The sequence below is a fragment of the Macrotis lagotis genome, chromosome 5 (assembly GCF_037893015.1).
Source record: "Macrotis lagotis isolate mMagLag1 chromosome 5, bilby.v1.9.chrom.fasta, whole genome shotgun sequence".
Taxonomy (NCBI): Eukaryota; Metazoa; Chordata; class Mammalia; order Peramelemorphia; family Peramelidae; genus Macrotis; species Macrotis lagotis.
In genome coordinates, this window is record NC_133662.1 from 20,411,637 (window position 1) to 20,431,474 (window position 19,838).

The 19,838-nt window shown below is 35.1% G+C and overlaps 2 protein-coding genes across 2 annotated transcripts in view; one reads left to right on the top strand and one right to left on the bottom strand.

Annotated features, from left to right (window-relative positions):
• The window catches only part of PEX39 (peroxisomal biogenesis factor 39), a 33,725-nt gene extending 21,181 nt beyond the window's left edge, over positions 1-12,544 (bottom strand). The window contains exon 1 of the mRNA XM_074189991.1: positions 12,408-12,544. Within this exon, the coding sequence (XP_074046092.1) occupies positions 12,408-12,544 (137 nt within the window). The remainder of the gene's footprint in view (positions 1-12,407) is intronic.
• Positions 1-19,838, top strand: part of PTCRA (pre T cell antigen receptor alpha) — a 48,498-nt gene that overhangs the window by 19,065 nt on the left and 9,595 nt on the right. The gene's annotated exons all lie outside the window — the stretch shown is intronic.

The window sequence follows — 19,838 nt, forward strand, 5'->3', positions numbered from 1 at the left end:
AATTGTAATAAAAATGGCAGAACAATGTAATCAAAAGATGTAAGCTGGCCTAAAAATGATTTGTTTAAGGATGATTGGGTCAAGAATAAATTATCAAAAAATGAAAAATTAATTACATCAAAGAAAATGTTAGTAACATTACAAGATATTAAAATGTATGGCATACAAACTAATAACTAAAGTTGTTAGAGGAAAAGTTATTTCCATTAAATCTTATATTGACAAAAAAGAAAATGATTAATAAGATGACTGAACAGTTAAAAATACTATTAAATGAATAAATCCAAAATGAGCATAAAATAGTTCATTAAAATCCAAGAGAAAATTGATAGAATCAAAAACCAAAATAACCCATTCCAGAAATAACTGAATTGATTGACAGAATAAAGTTAATTTTTAAAGGCAGATACAACTGATAAACTATTAACTAAATTAGTCAGGGATAAGAGATAGGAAAAACAAATTATCAAAATAAAAAAGAAGGGGGAAGTCATTGGGAATACAATTTTATACTAAAAAACAAAAATAATAGATGAACAGAAAAACTGTAAAATACCCAAAACATAAATAAGGAATAGATAACCTAAAGAAACCATTATAATATAATAGTTTGCACTATTTGAAGTTAATATCCAATTCTTAATATAATATAAAACTGTTCTATGATATAGAACTGAAATACATGGGTTTATTATTTGTTAAATTTATTTTTAAGTTCACTGTTCTTAATTTTCAAAGAGCATGAATAATAGAACATTTTATACTTATTTGTATCTCTTTCAGTCTCTTGCTTTGATCTTTAGGAGGTCAAGATTCAGGGTTTAAAATCAGATTTCACCTATTTATGGAAAAACCTCCATAGTGAGAATTCATAATGAATTCCTTCAGGGGCTGAAGTAGTATGTATGTATGATGTGAGCTTCTAGTGGAATTCTATTGGAAGAGAGAGTACTTCATAGAACTCTCTTCTCAGAAATGCTTCTCTGGATCAAATCCAGAGAATGTTTTCTTCTCATTAAAACTCCATGTGCTTCTTCTTTCTAGAATTCTCCAGTACCCAGTTACACACACACACACACACACACACACACACACACACACACACACACACACATACAGATTCCATGATGTTTATATTTTTTCTCAGTATTCTCCATATTTAATGCCAGGTATATTGGAAATGTTCTTTATAACAGGGTTACTTTCAGTTCATGTTTCTCTCCACTAGGTGGAAGAGATGTGGTTTATTTTGTTCACATGTGTATGTTTCTTGTCTAATGCAAAAGGAATCTGCTTATATCGTCCTAAAGAATTGCTTGTCTCAAAAGACTAAAGTATTAAACTTTTGGCATCACTTCCTAGTCACTTGATTACAAAATAGCCATTAGTAGCTACAGGTACTGCCTGATGCTTAACTAGAAGACCCATAAGGGCAACTCAGAGTCAAAGGAGCTGTACTTAGGAGAATCAACTTATAGAGAACTGGTCAAATAAATCGGGAAAAGATAACCATTTGAAGATAATGATAAAAAAAAAAGGAACCAGGAACAACTAGGTGGCACAGTGGATAAAGCACTAGCCTTGGAGTCAGGAGGATCTGAATTCAAATCCAACACTTAATAATTATCTCACTGTGTGACCTTGGACAAGTCACTTAATCCCACTGCCTTGCAAAAAAAACAAAAAAAAGTTTTTTAATTAAAAAAGGAACCAAAATACAAAAATTTATATGATATATCAAAAGTAGTCCAAAGGATCTATATTTATGGCAGCTCTTTTTGTAGCAGAAAAGAATTGGAAATTGAGAGGACGCCCAACAGCAGGAGAATGATTGAACAATTTGTGGTATATGAATGTTATGGAATACTATTGTACTGTAAGAAATATTAAAACAGAATGCTTTCAGAAAAACCTGGAAAGACTTACATGAGCTAATACTTAGTGAAGTGAGCAGAACCAGAAGAACATTGTATACAGTAACAGTAACACTGTGCAATGATCAACTCTGAAAGACTTAGCTCTTCTCAGTAAAACAGTGATACAAAATAATTTCAAAAGACTTGTGATGGAAAATGCTATTCACATCCAGAGAAAGAATTGATAGTGTCTGAATGCAGATCAAAGCATAATCCTTTCATTTTTTTTTAGTTTTTTATTTATCTTTTTTCCCCTTCTGTTTCTTTCACAATATTACGAATGCAGAAATATATTTTACATTATTACACAAGTATAAACTCTGTCAGATTGCTTTATATCTTGGGGAGGGGGAGGGGAGGAAGGGAGGTAGGAAAATTTGGAACTCAATATATTTCAAAAAAGGAATGCTGAAATCCATAGTCATATGAAAAATTGCTCTAAATCATTACTTATTAGAGAAATGCAAATTAAAGTTTCTCTGAGGTACCACCTCACATCTCTCTGACTGGCCAATATGACCAGGAAAGGATAATGATCATTGTTGGAAGTGTTGTGGGAAATCTGGGACATTATTACATTGTTGGTGGAGCTGTGAACTCATCCATCCTTTCTGGAGAGAAATTTGGAATTACGCCCAAAGGGCAACAAAAATGTGCATGCCCTTTGATCCAGCAATACCACTACTGGGTCTATACCCTGAAGACATGATGAAAACAGGTATAAACATCACTTGTACAAAAAGATTCATAGTAGCCCCGTCTGTGGTGGCAAAGAATTGGAAATCAAGTAAATATCCTTCAATTGGGGAATGGCTTAGCAAACTGTGGTATATGTATGTCATGGAACACTATTGTTCTATGAGAAACCAGGAGGGATGGGAATTCAGGGAAGCCTGCAGGGATTTGCATGAACTGATGCTGAGTGAGATGAGCAGAATCATAAAAACACTGTACACCCTAACAGCAACATGGGGGTGATGATTAACCTTGATGGACACGCTTATTTCATTAGTGCAACAATCAGGGACAATTTGTCTGCAATGGAGAATATCAACTGTATCCAGCTAAAGAACTATGGAGTCTGAACATCAAAGTTCAACGACTATTCCCTTTAATTTAGAAAAAAACCTGCTATCTTATTGTCTGATCTTGTTCTCTCTTATACTTTATGGTTCTTCCTTAAAGATATGATTTCTCTCTCATCACACTCAATTTGGATCAATGTACAACATGGAAACAATGTAAAGATTGACAAATTGATTTCTGTGGGTGGGTGGGTGAGGGAAGTGAGATTGGGAGAAAAATGTAAAACTCAAAATAAATAAAATCTTTAAAAAAAATTCTGAGAATTGTCTTTACATGTAATTGGGAAAGGGGAGCTAGTAGTGCAGGGGGGTAGAACACTGGCCCTGGAGTAAGGAGAACCTGTGTTCAAATCCCACCTCAAACACTTAACAATTACCTAGCTATGTGTCCTTGGGCAAACCACTTAACCTATTGCAATGTAAAAATTAAAAGAAAACAAACTATAGACACCATACAACATTTGGAAGTCTGCCTTCTATGACAAACCCAGAAACTATAGACACAATTACATGTAATTGGGGAAAATATTTAAAAAACACTAAAAACAGGGGGCGGCTAGGTGGCTCAGTGGATAAAGCACTGGCCCTGGAGTCAGGAGTACCTGGGTTCAAATCCGGTCTCAGATACTTAATAATTACCTAGCTGTGTGGCCTTGGGCAAGCCGCTTAACCCCATTTGCCTTGCAAAAAAATAAAAAAAAAAACACCAAAAAAAACCCCACTAAAAAAAAGGAATCAGGGAAGATTTGTGCTTCTTAAATCATATATTTAAATGAAAAGAAGTTTAATAAACTAATCCAACAATTTTAAAAAACTAGCAAGCAGATAAATTAATACCCAGTAACAACCACAAAATAAAAAAATTGATGAAATAAACAATAGAGTACTAATAAGCAAAACCAAATATTTTTTTAAAAAATAACAAAATCAATATGCCTTTAGCTAATTTGATTCAAAAATTGACAGGAAAATCAAATTTTCAAGATAAAAAAATTAATGAGGCAAATTTACAATGAATATGGAGAAAATAAATGAAATTATCAGAAACTATTACACACAATTAGATGCCAGGAAGACTGAGAACTTAAAAGAAATGGAAGACTTCCCACACACACACACACACACACACACACACACACACACACACACACACACACACATATATATATATATATTAAATACTCAGATTAAGAAGGCAAAAACTTTTTCTCTTTTTCCCCTCAGTACTTCCCATGGAAGGGTTATTATCTCTTTTGACACCAGGCCTGCCCTCAGGCTCCTTGTGAAGCCCAAAATCTTCAAGAAAGAGGACCAAGGAGTTCATCTGACACCAGTCCAACAGATACGTCAAAATCAAGAGAAACTGGAGTAAACCAAGAGGCATTGACAATGGAGTGCAAAGATGATTCAAGGGCCAGATCATGATGTCCAATATTGGTCATGGAAGCAATAAGAAGACAAAATACATATTACCAAATGGATCAGGAAGTTTTTGGTACACTATGTCAAAGAGCTTGAAGTTCTCCTGATGTGCAAGAAATCTTACCATGCTGAGATTGCTCCCAATGTTTCCTCTAAGAATTGCAAAGTCACTGTTGAAAGAACAGTTCAGCTAGCTGTCAAGATCACCAATCCAAATACTAGACTGAGGAATGAAGAAAATGAGTAAAAAAACTTTCCTTTTTTATTTGTATTAAACCCTCAAACTACCAAAAAAAAAAAATCCAAAAAACCTATGATCCTAAGTAATTCAGTCTCCTAAATAGAAATCTAGTTTGCCAAAAAAGAACTACTAAAAGGGAAATAACACCCTGACCTAGATGGATTTTCATTTTAATAGTTAAACAATAATGAACATCTTTTTAATTTAATTTATTCTCAATAATTGAAAAAGAAGACATTCTATTAAATTCCTTTTTCAGGGACCAGTATAGAACTCATATCCAAACTTGGAAGGAATAAAGCAGAAAAAGAAAACTATAGCTCAATAGCACTAATAAATACAGTAGCAATCATTTTTGTTTTGTTTTTTAGGTTTTTTGCAAGGCAAATGGGGTTAAGTGGCTTGCCCAAGGCCACACAGCTAGGTAATTATTAAGTGTCTGAGACTGGATTTGAACCCAGATACTCCTGACTCCAGGGCCGGTGCTTTATCCACTGTGCCACCTAGCCGCCCCTGGAGCAATCATTTTTTTAAAAAATTGACAAATAGATTTTAGCTACATATCTTAAAATTATTCATTATGACCATATTATGCTTGTACAGGAGAGCAAGGATGGTTAAACATCAATTAATATACTCAATTATGCAATCACTATTTCAGTAGATGTAGAAAAGTTCTTGTTGAAACAGAGAAATCCTCCTACTGTCTTAAATCAGATCTCCAAAGACTATATCCTATTGGATCAATGATGATCAGCTCTAAAACAAATGATAATCAAAAGATTATACTATTTAAATTAATATACATATTTAGTATAGCATTAATCAAACCATCAGGAAATTGCTTTGTGGAATTATTTGTTAATCAACAAGTATTTAATAGGCAATTACTATGTGCCAGGCAATATATTAAAGATACAAAGACAAAATGAAATTACTATACACAAGGAGCTCAAAGTCTAAAAATAGAAACAAGAAGTACATATCAAAACCTGTACAGCATAAATATAAATGAAATGAGAAGCTGGTATCCATAATGGAAGACTATAGGGAATTGCTTCCTGAAGAATGATGATGACATAAAAAAAGTGCTTTGGAGAGACTGGACATGCATAGACATTCTATAGCAAGTTCCAGCTAGACTGACTCATGGATGGAAGAAGCTTTTTTTTCCCATTAGCTGTGTAGCAAGAATTGTAAACATCTTCAAAAGGGCCTGAGTCAACTCTAGCCCAATTTTGCTGCATTTACATCTGGGAGGAGTGAGGTGACTTCTTCACTCATAGTGACTGATGGAGGACGATGCTAAAAGGTAAAGGGCCATTAGGCTTCTCTCCCTCTAAGTCCATATGTTCCCTGAGAAATAGAATTTCCTTGGTCTTTTCCTTGATTTTTTTGTTTTAGGAATCTCTAACCTTGGGAGCTTCATAGACTGGGGGGGGGGGGGGGGAAGCCATAGGAATCTGGAATTTGGAATACAGGCTAGGTTTTGCAGCCAGAGCAATAATGCCTCCGGAGAAAAAATCATTGGGACCCCATCCCACTGGAGGACTCATCTGGCAGCAATGTTGCCTTTGAATGCATGTGGTAGGACCAATGTTATGTAAGATCTGAACTAAATTTGAGCCTAATCTCCCTCAGAGATGGAACAAGGGAGATTATGTCCATGAAGAGTTGGGGGGAATGTTCTCACATGTGTTCTTGCTATATCTTTGAATATGCCTTTGTAAAGGCTATCTGGTTTAAAGTGGTTAAATGGAACTAGGGTTCTAGTCACAGACTCCCTAACAAATGAAGGAAACACAGTTGGTGGAGGCTCAAACTGATGGCAGTGGAAAGAGATAACCTCAAAAATTTCTAAGGGTACTATGCATTCCAAGCATGTAGCAGGACCACGAGTTGGCATAGAGAGGTGTCATCTGTGAGGAACTGAGAGGTGGTCAGTTTGGCTGGACTGCAGAGTTTAGCATGGGAAGGACTGCCTAATGAGATTGGACTGTAGATTAGGACCAGACTGAATATGACTTTAAAGCCTAAAGAGAAAAACTGATATTTTATCCTAGAGGCAATAGGAAGCCATTGGAATTGATTGAATAGGGGAGACATATGGTCAGGTCTACATTTAAGGAAAAAATTACTTTGGCAGCTACGTATAGAATGGACCAGCATGAGGATCGGGAGGAAGCAGGGGGGGAATATATAAGAGGCAGGAAAATCAATTAGGATGATGTTGCAATAAGCCACGTACAATAGTGCATTGTTGAGAGAGCTATGAAATGTTCCAATAATTCTAGAAAAAAATGTACAACTATGCCTGGAAAGTAACCAAAATGTGCATAACTTTTTGACCCAGTTATACTGCTACTAGGCCTATACCCCCAAAGAAATTTTTTAAAAGGACAGGGGAAGGGGAAGGATCTATAGGTAAACAAAATTTATAGCCATTCCCTTCTTGGCATTGCCAAATTGAAAACTAAAGGAGGAAAGGGTATTTTCCTATTGAAGAATGACTAAGCAAATTGTTGCATATGAATAAAATGGGATATTATTGTTCCACAAGAAATCATGAAATTGGGCTTGCCTCGGCAGTACAATGATATCTGTATCATTAACATGGCCCGTGTGCAAGGATGTCACTCAAGTTCATAAAGTGTTCCATGTTTTTTTTTTTAAATTATGAAATGGACAATTTCAGAGTAAACTGGAAAGACCTTTATGAACTGATGAAATCAAAGTGAGCAAAAGTAATATAATTTACAGTGATAAATTATAGAAAAAAACAATCCTGAAAGACTTTTAATATCTGATCTTTGCAATGATTAACTATAAGAATGAAGATAAAATGTGACTCTCATCTCTGGCACAAAGGTGATGAACTTAAAATACAGAATTTTGGAACTTAGCTAAAATGAGAATTTAATTTACTTGACTATGTAGATATATATTGAGGAATTTGTTTTTCTGATTTAAAAATATTCAATGGTAGGAAAGGAAAGGGAGGAACAGATTAATTGCTTTTGTAAAAGAAAGAAAATATTTTTAAAAATAATCCATGTGAGAGATAAATCCTGAATTAAGTTAAGTAGCCATGTGGATAAAACAAAGGAATTGCATGTAAGAGATGTGTGAACGTAGAAATTGCAAGATTCAGTAAATGATTAAGGGTGAGGGAGAATGAGGAATCCAGGAAAATATCAAGTTATGAATGTAGAAGATTGGAATGATAGTGGTGCCTTTGAAATAAATAGGGAAGTTTGAAAGAAGGGAGAGAGAGTTCAATATTGGCTGAATAACAAAGAAAAGTTTAAGAATTCCAAAGGAAGAAATGAAAAAAATTAAAAATTAAGGGGTCTATCATTAGCATTTAAATGTATATTATAGGGGCAGCTAGGTGACACAGTGGATAAAGCACTGGCTCTGGAGTCAGGAGTACCTGGATTCAAATCCAGTCTCAGACACTTAATAATTACCTAGCTGTGTGGCCTTGGGCAAGCCACTTAACCCCGTTTGCCTTGCAAAAAACCTAAAACAAAAAAAAAAAATGTATATTATAAAGCAGCAATTAATCAACCTATATGGTAATAGTATTAGGGGGAAAAACTAGAAAATTAGATAAGTGGAACAATTTAATAAGTAAGATCTAGAAAGAAAGAAATTCAGTAGTTGTCTTTCAATAAATCCCCAAATAAATATTATAGATTCTAGAAGGAGGGACTCCATATTCAGGAGGACCTGCTAAGGAAACTGAAAAGGAGCATGATAGTAATAGATTTTGATTAACACTTTACATAATTCAGCAGCAAAAGCCCTCAAAGGTTAGCAGTACAAGAGATCATATCATTAAAAAAATTTAGAATAAAATAAAATATAGCTATCTTTTAAAAGTTCTGAGTGTGTCAAAGTCTTTCAAAAATTATCAATGTCTTTTGTTTTTGTTATAGTAATGTCTTTTTTGATAGTTAATATTTTATTTTTAAAGCAACAACTTTTATTCATCCGTATCTTTCCCTTCTAATCTCCCTTCATGGGAAATTATTTTAAAAAGCAAACAAATCCAAAAAACAAACTCCTCAATATCTACATATATAGTCCAGCAAAATAAATTCCTATATTAGCCATGTCCAAATATGTATGCATATTACTTTTGGAATTTTGAGATCATCACCTCTCTATCATGATGTTTGTCTTTATCAAGCTTATTTTATCTTCATTCTTGTGGATTTATGGTTAATTAGTGCAATGATCAGAGTTGAGTCTCTTAGAGATGCTTTTCCTTAATAATGTCACCATTGCGTGAATCATTCTTTGGCGCTTTTTGATTTGCATCAGTTCATAAAGTTCTTCACAGTTTCCTCTGAAATTATATATTTAATCATTTTTTATGATACAATGATAATCTATTGAATTGACATCCTATAACATTCTTTGATAGAAAGGAGGACAGGTCCTTAGATTTCTTTAGAGTAGATCTAGTAGAGATATAGCTGAATCAAGGGTTATGGAAAGTTTTTGGAAACTTTCTGAGCAGGTTCCTAATTGTTTTTTCAGAAAGGCTAGAAAATATTCTAATGATAGGGATGGTTGGGGAACAGGATGGAGAGAAATACAACTAGCAATAGTAACTGTGGGGAAAAAATATTGAAGCAATTTCTCTGATGAACTTACGATAAAGAATACTATCCACCTCAAAGAAAGAACTGATAGTGTTTAAATATAGACTGACACACATTCTTTTTTTTCCCCATTTTATTTTTTCTTAAAGTTTCTTTTTCTTTGTGTGAAGGAGATTATGTTTACTTTTACAACATGACCATTGTAGTGATGTGTTTCATAGCTATATATATATATATATATATATATATATATATAGCTATATAGGTAGTAAGGTTAAGTGGCTTGCCCAAGGCTACACAGCTAGGTAATCATTAAGTGTCTGAGACTGGATTTGAACCCAGGTAATCCTGACTCCAAGGCCGGTGCTTTATCCACTACACCACCTCGCCGCCCCCTGAAATTTTTCATTTTTGATAGTCTAATAGATGTAACATGGTGTAATCATTACCAGGTTCAACCAAAAAATTGAAGAAACATACAGAGAATAGTGTTACTTCTTTGTCCATGTTCTTTGGAATATTGTGGAAAATGGAAAAAAGTTTCAAAATGGTTATGATAAAAAAAAGTCATTTTTTTGAAAGGGGAAGAATATAAATCCCTTAAAATATGGACAAATGAGTTTTATTTCAATTCCTAGCTTACTTCTAGGATGTTGTGCACCCTTCCCTAACCCATCCCTGAGCATCCTCTGGCAAATACCATGTTTGAATCAAGTTCAGATTCTCCATGATAATATGACAGGGAGTCATGAGTGTTGGTTTTACAGAACCTGTTGTTTCTTGTGCAGATGCTCTGCAATCAGGATGCTCAACATTTCCCTCTCTCCACCTCCTTTTACAAAGTTCAACGATGACATCTGAGTATCATATGATAAGGACATAAAGGAATACCCCACCAACTCTCTTGAATATAGTTAACCATCTTAAAATGTAAATAAGAAATACATAATTGCTTTTTTGTATTTTTTATTATTGATTTAGATTATTTTATCAAATGTTTATTAAAGTTTGAATTTATTATTTTGAAAATAATTGTTCATGCATTGTATGATAATTAACTATGATAGACTTAGCTCTTCTTAGCAATACAATGATCAAACACAATTTCAAAAGACTTGTGATGAAAAATCTACATCCAGAGAAAGAACCATGAGTCTGAATGTAAGCCAAAGAATATTATTTTTACTTTTTAAAATTGTTTTTGGTATTTTCTTTCTCATGATTTTCCCCTTTTATTCTGATTCTTCTTTCACAACACGACTAATTTATAAATATGTTTCACATGATTGTACATGTATAACTTTTTTCACATTACTTGAGCATTGGGAAGAGAGTAGAGAAGGGAGGCAAAGGAAAAAATTTCTAACCATACCTATTAATGAAGTTCTTGTCAATTTGATTCATTTGAACATTAAAATAATTAATAAATAATAGTAAACAAAAGAAAATATCTGTTCATAGTCTATGATTATTTATCTAATAGGGTTTTTATTCTTATAAATTTCAATCTGTTTCTTAAGTATCTTAGAAATGAGACCTTTTTCCCCCAGTTATATGTCTAATGCAAAAACTTTTTTTTTAGGTTTTTGCAAGGCAGATGGGGTTAAGTGGCTTGTTGCCCAAGGCCACACAGCTAGGTAATTATTAAGTGTCTGAGGTCAAATTTGAACTCAGGTGCTCCTGACTCCAGGGCCAGTGATCTATCCACTGTGCCACCTAGCCACCCCATGCAAAAACTTTTAAACTTTATATAATCAAAATCAATTGTTTTATATTCTCTATTACTTGGCTGGTTATTATTTAACAGTTTTCCCAGCAGTTTTTATTAAATATTAAGTTCTTGATGCTGAGTGAGATGAAAAGAACCAGAAAAACATTGCACACCCTCATGGAGGTGATGATCAATCTTAATGGACTTGCTCATTCCATCAGTCCAACAATCAGGCACAATTTTGGAGTATCTGAGATGGACAATACCATCTGTGTCCAGAGAAAGTGGAGTTTGAACAAAGACCGAAGACAATTACCTTTAATTTAGATAAAAACCATTATTTTATTATGTAATTTTGCTATCTCTTATACTTTATTTTTCTTCCTTAAAGATATGATCTCTCTCTCATCACATTCAACTTAGATCAATGTATACCATGGAAACAATGTAAAGACTAACAGACTGCTTTCTGTGGGGGAGGGGGAGGGAAGCAAGATTAGGGGAAAAATTGTAAAACTCAAAATAAATAAAATCTTTCAGATAAATAAATAAGCAAACAATCAAATAAATAAGTGAATAAATAAGCAAGTAAACAAACAAACAAATAAATAAATAAACAAATATTAAGTTCTTCTAGTAACTGGGGTCTTTGAGTTTATCAAATATAAAGTTACTGTGTTTATTTCTGTATGTAGAATTTTAAAAAGAGAGAGGTTAATTAATTGACTTCTCTCTTTTTAAACCAGTATCAAATTGTCTTAAAGATTTGAGATCTGGTAATGATAGACTCTTTCCTTCCTACTCTTTTTATTATTCCCTAGAGATCCTTGTCCTTTTGCTTCTCCAGATGAATTTTGTTGTGATTTTTTCTAGTTCTATAAAATAAAATTGCAGGAGTTTAATACAGAATTACACATGTAAATGAGTATAAGTAATATTGTAAATCTTTTTTTTTATTTTATATGTTTATTTTTAAAGGTCAACACATATTTAGACAACCTAAATATATAGTTCCAACAGAAATAGTCCAACAAAAGCAGCAAGGGTCTCCTAATGTGTTCTCACATTCAGACACTGGCTGGGATCATCGGAGTTCTTTGATTTAAAAAAAATTACTTTATTGGTACACATCTTTCTTATCTGCAATGTAATCTACAATCTCTTGTGGACTCATTAACTTTTCAGCATCTATGTCAGGAATTTCAAACCCAAATGCATCTTCCATGGCCATTATAATTTCTACTTGGTCCAAACCATCCAAGCCCAGGTCTTTCATGAAATGGGAAGAGACTGAAAGCTTTTCTGGGTCAATCTTATCATATAGTTTCAAGACATAGAGGACACGGTCCTTAATGCTCTCCAGTGTCAGGGGGGCATGTCACTATATCAGCGGCTCAACTGTAGGGATATTCCTGAAACCTGCGTGTGCGCGGGGGCAAGCACGGTGCCGACCCCAGCGGCTGAAGCCAGACCAGCGCAGGGCCCCAGGGGCGGGAGGGCGACGCGGAGGCCGAGGGCAAGAGGTGGACACAGGCGGAGAGGACACGGGCCACCATGGCTACACCGACCCAGAATGCCCCGCTATTGTAAATCTTAATATATTGACTCAACCTACCCACAAGTTATTAAAGTTTTTCCAATTGCCTAATTTTATTTATGCAAAGAGTGTTATAGTAGTAGTCACATGGTGAATACTGGAGGACACACTCTCATAACTTCTGTAGTTATTTTGAACACAATTTCTCTTTTTAACTCTTGTTAGAATTTATTGATTTTATATATAGGAATGCTAATAATTTGCATGGCTTTAACTAATATCTTGCAATTTTGCTGAAGTTATTCATTATTTTAATTAATTTTTGGTTTAGATTTATGTAGATCTGAAAAGGGCACAGTAAGATCTCCCACTATTATGGTTTTACTGTCTATTTCTTCTTCCAGTTCAATTAACTTTTTCTTTAAATATTTAATATTATGTTTACTATTGATTTTAATAACATCTATGTTATTGATACTAATAGGGGTAGCTAGGTGGTGCAGGGAATAGAGCAGTGACCTTGGAGTCAGGAGGAGGAAAGTTGAATCCTAATCTCAGACACTGGACACTAGCTGTGTGACTTTGGGCAAGTCATTTAATTCCTATTGCCTCTCATCCAGGACCATCTCCAGTAGTCCTGATTCATGTCTGGTCACTGGATCCAGATGACTCTGGAAGAAAAAGTGAAACTGGTAACTTAGTGCAGCACCCCCCTCACTCAAATCCAATTCACATGCTTGCCATGGCATTACCTCCCTGATGTCATGGTTTTCATTGATTGGAAACCTGCTAAAAATTTGTGGTAATAGTTAAAAATGTGTGTCGTGAAATATTACTGTACAGTAAGAAACTAAGGATATGCAGATTTTAGAATTACAAGCAGGCATAAAAAAATGATACAGAATGAAATAAACAGAACCAGGAAACCAGTATATGCAATGACAACAATATTTAAAAACCACAATAAAATGAAACAATGCTGTATAAATATAAAAACCAAGCTTGATCTAGAACAGATGAAAAAATGTATCTCTCTTTATATGTGTGTACATATATATAATATATAAAATTTGTTTTGTTATTATATACAATAGTAGTTTCTACCCATCATTTTTTGTAAGGTTTTGAATTTTACAATTTTTCTCCCACCCTTCCATCCCTCCCCAACCCCCCACAGAAGGCAATCTGATAATCTTTACATTGTTTCCATGCTATACTTTGATCTGAATTGAATGTGTTGAGAGAAAAAATCATATCCTTAAGGAAAAAATAAAATATTAGACATAGCAAAATTGTGTAGTACATAAGACAACTTTTTTTTTAAAAAATTGACAGAAATAGTCTTTAGTCTTTGTTTAAACTCCATAGTTCTTTCTCTGGATACAGATGGTGTTCTCAATCAAAGATAGCCTAAAATTGTCCCTGCTTATTGCATTGATGGAATGAGCAAGTCCATTAAGGTTGATCATCACCCCCATGTTGCTGTTTCAGTGTATAATGTTCTTTTGGTTCTGCTCATCTTTCTCAGCATCAGTTAATGCAAGTCTTTCCAGACTTCTCTGAATTCCCATCCTTCCTGGTTTCTAATAGAACAATGTTCCATAACATACATATACCACAATTTGTTCAGATGTTCCCCAACTGATGGATATTCACTCGATTTCCAATTCTTTGCTATCACAAACTGAGCTGCTATGAATATTTTTGTACAAGTGATGTTTAAAAAATGCATCTCCCTTTTAAGGGGAGACTTTTCCTGAACTCTTCCTCTAGGTGATAGTGCCTCTTCACCAATTCACCCCAATTACCTTATATTTACTTTGTGTATACATATAATGGCAATGTTGTGGTATATTATTATGCCTGATTGATAAGCAGGATTGTCAAAGTGTTCTCTCTTTTTCTTTTTCATTTACATCTTTCCCTTTATGTGAGTTAGGTTACTCCTTCCCAATCACTCCCTCAGGTTTGATTTTCTAGTTCCTAAGCTCTTCCCCATTGGAACCAGGGTCCTCCTGACTCAAGGGCCAGTGTTCTGCCCACTGCTCCATCTAGTTGTCCTACTTGGCACACTTCTCGACTGACTGATTGATGGTCATGTCCTGGGATCCCTTTAGGGATTAATATATCTGGAAAAAGCTCCACTGGTACAGATCAAAGGGACAACTCACAGCTTTATCATAATTCATTCCCCCCAGTTTAGTGAATACTGTGTCTGGGCTCTGAAACAATATATCAAGATGCCAGACCAACAAAGACACCTGTGAGAACCATCTATTCACCACAATTAAAGCAGAAGTGAAAAAGACCCGGGAGCCCCTACACTGTGGGACCTGCAGCTGCACCGTTCCTCCCAACCTCAAATGGCCTCCTACACTTTGCTTACCTCTCTCACTCTCACCACATCTTCCACTTGCTGCTGTGTACAAACTGGCAAAATCAATGACTGCAGTAAATGGCTGAAGAACTGCAGCTCCTGAGAGAAGAGCCAGTAGAACCAACTTTCCAATGAAATCCAGTTCTTCCTGGGATGATAGCAGAGGGCACTGGTAGCACTTTGGGATGCCCATGACAAATGGTCAAAAGATATGAACAGATAGTTTTCAAATGAAGAACTTAAAGCTATATATAATCATATGAAAAATTGCTCAAAATCACTGTTGATTGGAAGATGCAAATTAAAACAACAATGAGCTATCATCTCACACCTATTAGGTTAGCCCAGATGAGAAAAAGGGAAGATGACCAATGTTGGAGAGATTGTGGGAGGGACATTGATGCATGATGATGGAGTTGTGAACGGATCCAATCTTTCTGGAGAGCAATATAGAACTATGCCAAAAAGCAATAAAATTGTTCATACCTTTTGACCCAGCAATTCCAATTCTAGGATTATATGCAAAAGAAATTGTAAAAAATGGGAAAAGTCCTACATGTTCCAAAATATTCATAGCAGCTCTTTTTGTAGTGTCAAAGAATTGGCATTTGAGGGGATGCCCAGCAATTGGGGAATGGCTAAACAAGTTGTGGTACACGAATACTATGGAATATTATTGTTCTAGAAGAAACCATAAATGGTTGGCCTGGAATGACTTTACGGGATGTGATACTGAGCAAAAGGAGTAGAGCCAAGAGAACAACATACATATCAACAACATTATGAGATGAACAGCCTTGATGGTAGCAACTCCTCTCAACAATCCAGAGATCTAGGACAACTGTATTTGAATGGTTATGGACTATATTATCCCCAACCAGAGGAAGAAAAGCAAAGCAAAATAAAACAAAACAAACAGATAAAAACCCTTCCGAATCTGATGAACACCTTATAAAATTTATCTCTTTATGTATCTCTCTCTTTTTTTTTTAGATTTTTCAAGGCAATGGGGTTAAGTGGCTTGCCCAAGGCCACACGGCTAGGTAATTATTGTCTGAGGTTGGATTTGAACCCAGATACTCCTGACTCCAAGGCCAGTGCTCTATTCACTGTGCCACCTAGCCGCCCCTCTTATGTATCTCTTTCCCTTAATCCTAATTCCTCATGCCAAAAATTATTAATTTGTAAATATGCTTAACAATATATATACATATATATATACATATATATACATACATATATATATTTTTATATATATATATATATATATATATATATAAATGCTAAACTGACTATTCCCTGCTGAAGGGAGGGAGGTGGGAAGGGAGGATGGGAAATTTTGTAACTTGGAAATATGCATGTACAAATGAATGAAAATTAATTCATTAAATAAAATAACTACCATGAGATCTCAGGGACTGCAATAACAGTGGGGTAGACAAGTTGCTCTGTCTTCTGCTGCTGTTTTTTTTTTCTTGAAATTATGTAATGATTTCCTAACAGTTCTTCCCACTTTCAGTTCCTTTTTCCTCCAATTCAGCTGCTATATCATTGCACAATTATCTTCCATATACACAACTCTGATCACACTACTCTCTTTCTCAAGCCACTCTGAGAACACCAAATTCAGTGACAGACTCCATTGGCATTCATATCTCTTTCCAATCTGGCACCACCTTTCCTACCTTTTCTCACACCACTCTTGTCCATGCGTCCTACACTCTGCCAAATTAGATTATTCACTGTCCTCCTACTTCAATGACTGTGCTTACATAATTGCTTGAAATGTCCTCTTTCAATCTGTCTATTTAATTCCAGACCTTCCTTCAGGATCCAGATCAAATGTCACCCCTTTCATCTCACAGCCAACAATGACCTACGTTTATTATGTTCTCTTTTGACATTATATAAAATTAGGGACTGCTAGGTGGCGCAGTGGATAGAGCACCTACCCTAGAGTCAGGAGGACCTGAGTTCAAATTCGGCCTCAGACACTTAATAATTACTTAGCTGTGTGACCTTGGGCAAGTCACTTAACCCCATTGCCCTATTAAAAAAAATGAAAAACAACAACAACAACAAAAGGACATTATATGAAATGTCTAAGTTCCCTGAAGGTAGATAGGTTTTCCTATTGATTTGAATATCTCTCCACCTTTCTTCTCCCCCTCTTCCTCACACAATATATCTGACACACAATATATTCCTTGAACACAGTAATTGCTTGAGAAGATTTTAGTTGAATAAATGTTATAGAATCCCTCACACAAAGACAGAAATTCTTTTTATTTTATTTTTCCCAATTACATGAAAATATAATTTTCAACATCCATTTTTGTAAGTTTTGAATTCCACATTTTTCTCTCTCTCTCTTTCCTTATTCAAGACAGCAAGTGATCTGATGTAGGTTTATACATGTATAGTCATATTAAACATATTTCTATAATAGTCATGGTATAAAAGAAGAATTAGAAGGAAAGGGAAAAAATCATGAGAAAGAAAAGACAAAAAAACTAATTTTAAAAAGTGAAAATAGTATGCTTTGGTTTGCATTCAAACTTCATCTCTGGATGTGGATGGTATTTTCCATCACAAGTCTTTTGGAATTTTCTTTTTTTGGACATTTTCCAAATTTGTTGGGAATTGTCATTTTATTATTGAGAAGAGCTAAGTCGATCATAATTAATCATCACACAATATTGCTGTTAAGATGTACAGTGTTCTCCTTGTTCTGCTTACTTAATTCAGCATCAGTTCATATAAATCTTTCCAAGTGTTTCTAAAATCCAGCTGCTCATCATTTCTTACAGAACAATAGTATTCTATCATATTCCTATACCATAATTTGTTCAGCCATTCCCAGATAGCTTGAATATCTTTCTCTGAAAACTACCTGTTCATAATCCTAAAACAGGAGTTCTAAGGAAATTTCTAGGAAAGGCCCTAGGGATAGGGACTCTCCTTTAATACTTTTCCTTTTCATCTGTTGTGATTCCTATTCCAAAGGAGCTGAGGCTGTTCAATCATTTCTGACTCTTTGTAAACTCATTTGGAGTTTGCTTGGCAAAGAGACCAGAGTGATTTACCATTTCCTTCTCCAGCTTATTTTATAGAAGAGGAAACTGAAATAAATAGGGTTGTGACTTACCTAGGGCTACAGTTAGTAAATATATGAAGTCAGATCTGAACTCAGGAATGTGAGTCTTCCAGATTTCAAGCCCAGTGCTCTATCTACTGAGCCACCTAGCAGTCCCCAACCAAGGGGAAGCTAGCTATATGCAATAAAAAGAGATGTAAATTCAAATCCCAGCTCTGCCATTTATTATTTTGGAATTTTTCTTTCCCTCCCTGGGTTTCTGTTTCTCCTGAAGGGATTTCTAACCTGGGGTTCACATGACCTCACAAGGGAAGTGAAAAGTTTATCAAGGGATATGGGGAATATCTTGTAAATAAAATCTCTTGATTCGGGGCATTTTCACTGGATGTCCCCTAATGCCTGGAATGAATTCCCTCCTCACTGCTGCCTCCTGGCTTCCTTCCAACTAAAATTCCACCTTCCACAAAAAGCCTTTCCTATTCCCTTTTCATTCTAGTGTCGTCCCTCTATTGACTGCTTAAACACACACACACACACACACACACACACACACACACACACACACACACACAAACACATTGGTATCTCTTTCAAAAACTATATAGTAGGAATAAAACTGCTGATTAATAAGAAATAGAATCAGAGACCTCATTAGCTAACTTGACTTTGTTCTGATAAACCCACTTTTACATAACAATTTTTTTTTTAGGTTTTTGCAAAGCAAATGGGGTTAAGTGGCTTGCCCAAGGCCACACAGCTAGGTAATTATTAAGTGTTTGAGACTGGATTTGAACCCAGGTACTTCTGACTCTAGGGCCAGTGCTTTATCCACTGCACCACCTAGCCACCCCAACAAACAATTTCTTACAAAACATTCATTGATAGCTTTATTTTATTTCTTATGTGCATATGTCTGATAAACTCTAGAATGTTTCATGTAAAACAGAGAGTAGTGAAAAGTTTACTGGGAGCAAAGATGTACAAAGACTGTACTCTATAAAATGAGGGAGCTGATATAATGGAATTCTGTAAAAAAAATTTATAGAAGTAATAGGTTCGAGAAACTTAAGATTTGTATAAAATGATGTAGCAAAGTAAATGGAACCGGGGGGGCAATTTATGAAATAGCAACAACATTATAAAAATAAACATGACTTATAACTGACCAATGCCATGACTAATCCTGATTCTAAAGGACTGATGGTCAAGCATGTTATCTTCCTTCTGACAGAGAAATGATGGATTCAAGATACAGTGTGAAATACATTTTTTGACATGGACAGTGTAGGAATTTGTTGTGTATGACCCTGCAAATTTGATACATGGGTTTTGTTTTTTCCTTTTTATTTTAAATTGAGGGAGAGGGAAGGGAAGAAATAAATGTTTATCGGAAATTAAGATTTTTAATTACTTAATTTTATTAAAAAATAAAATTTTAAAACTGGTTTAATTTTTAAAATTTTAAATGAAGGAATTGGACCAGGTGAGGTCCCTTCCAGCTCTAAATGCTATTAACTTTCTGATGTTGTACTGCCTTCCGGGAAGGAGGGTTTAACATGGAAGAAACTGAGCCGATTTTGGGGGGTTGGTCAGGAAGGCATTCCCACCCAGCATGGGAGACACTTCTTTGGGGTTCCCAAGCACAGGATTAGGGGAGATAGATTAGAGGGAGGGGCCATTGAAGTCCTGGGAAATATCTCTGTCTCTGAGCAGCTTAGTTGCAGCTGGGTCTGTGGTGTGGAAGGCAGTTTTGTGGTGGCATGCCATCCCCACCTCCTAGGGAGCTACAGCTGCAATATCTTTACCTTTCAAGTTAGACCATGGCAAAGTCCTGGCTGC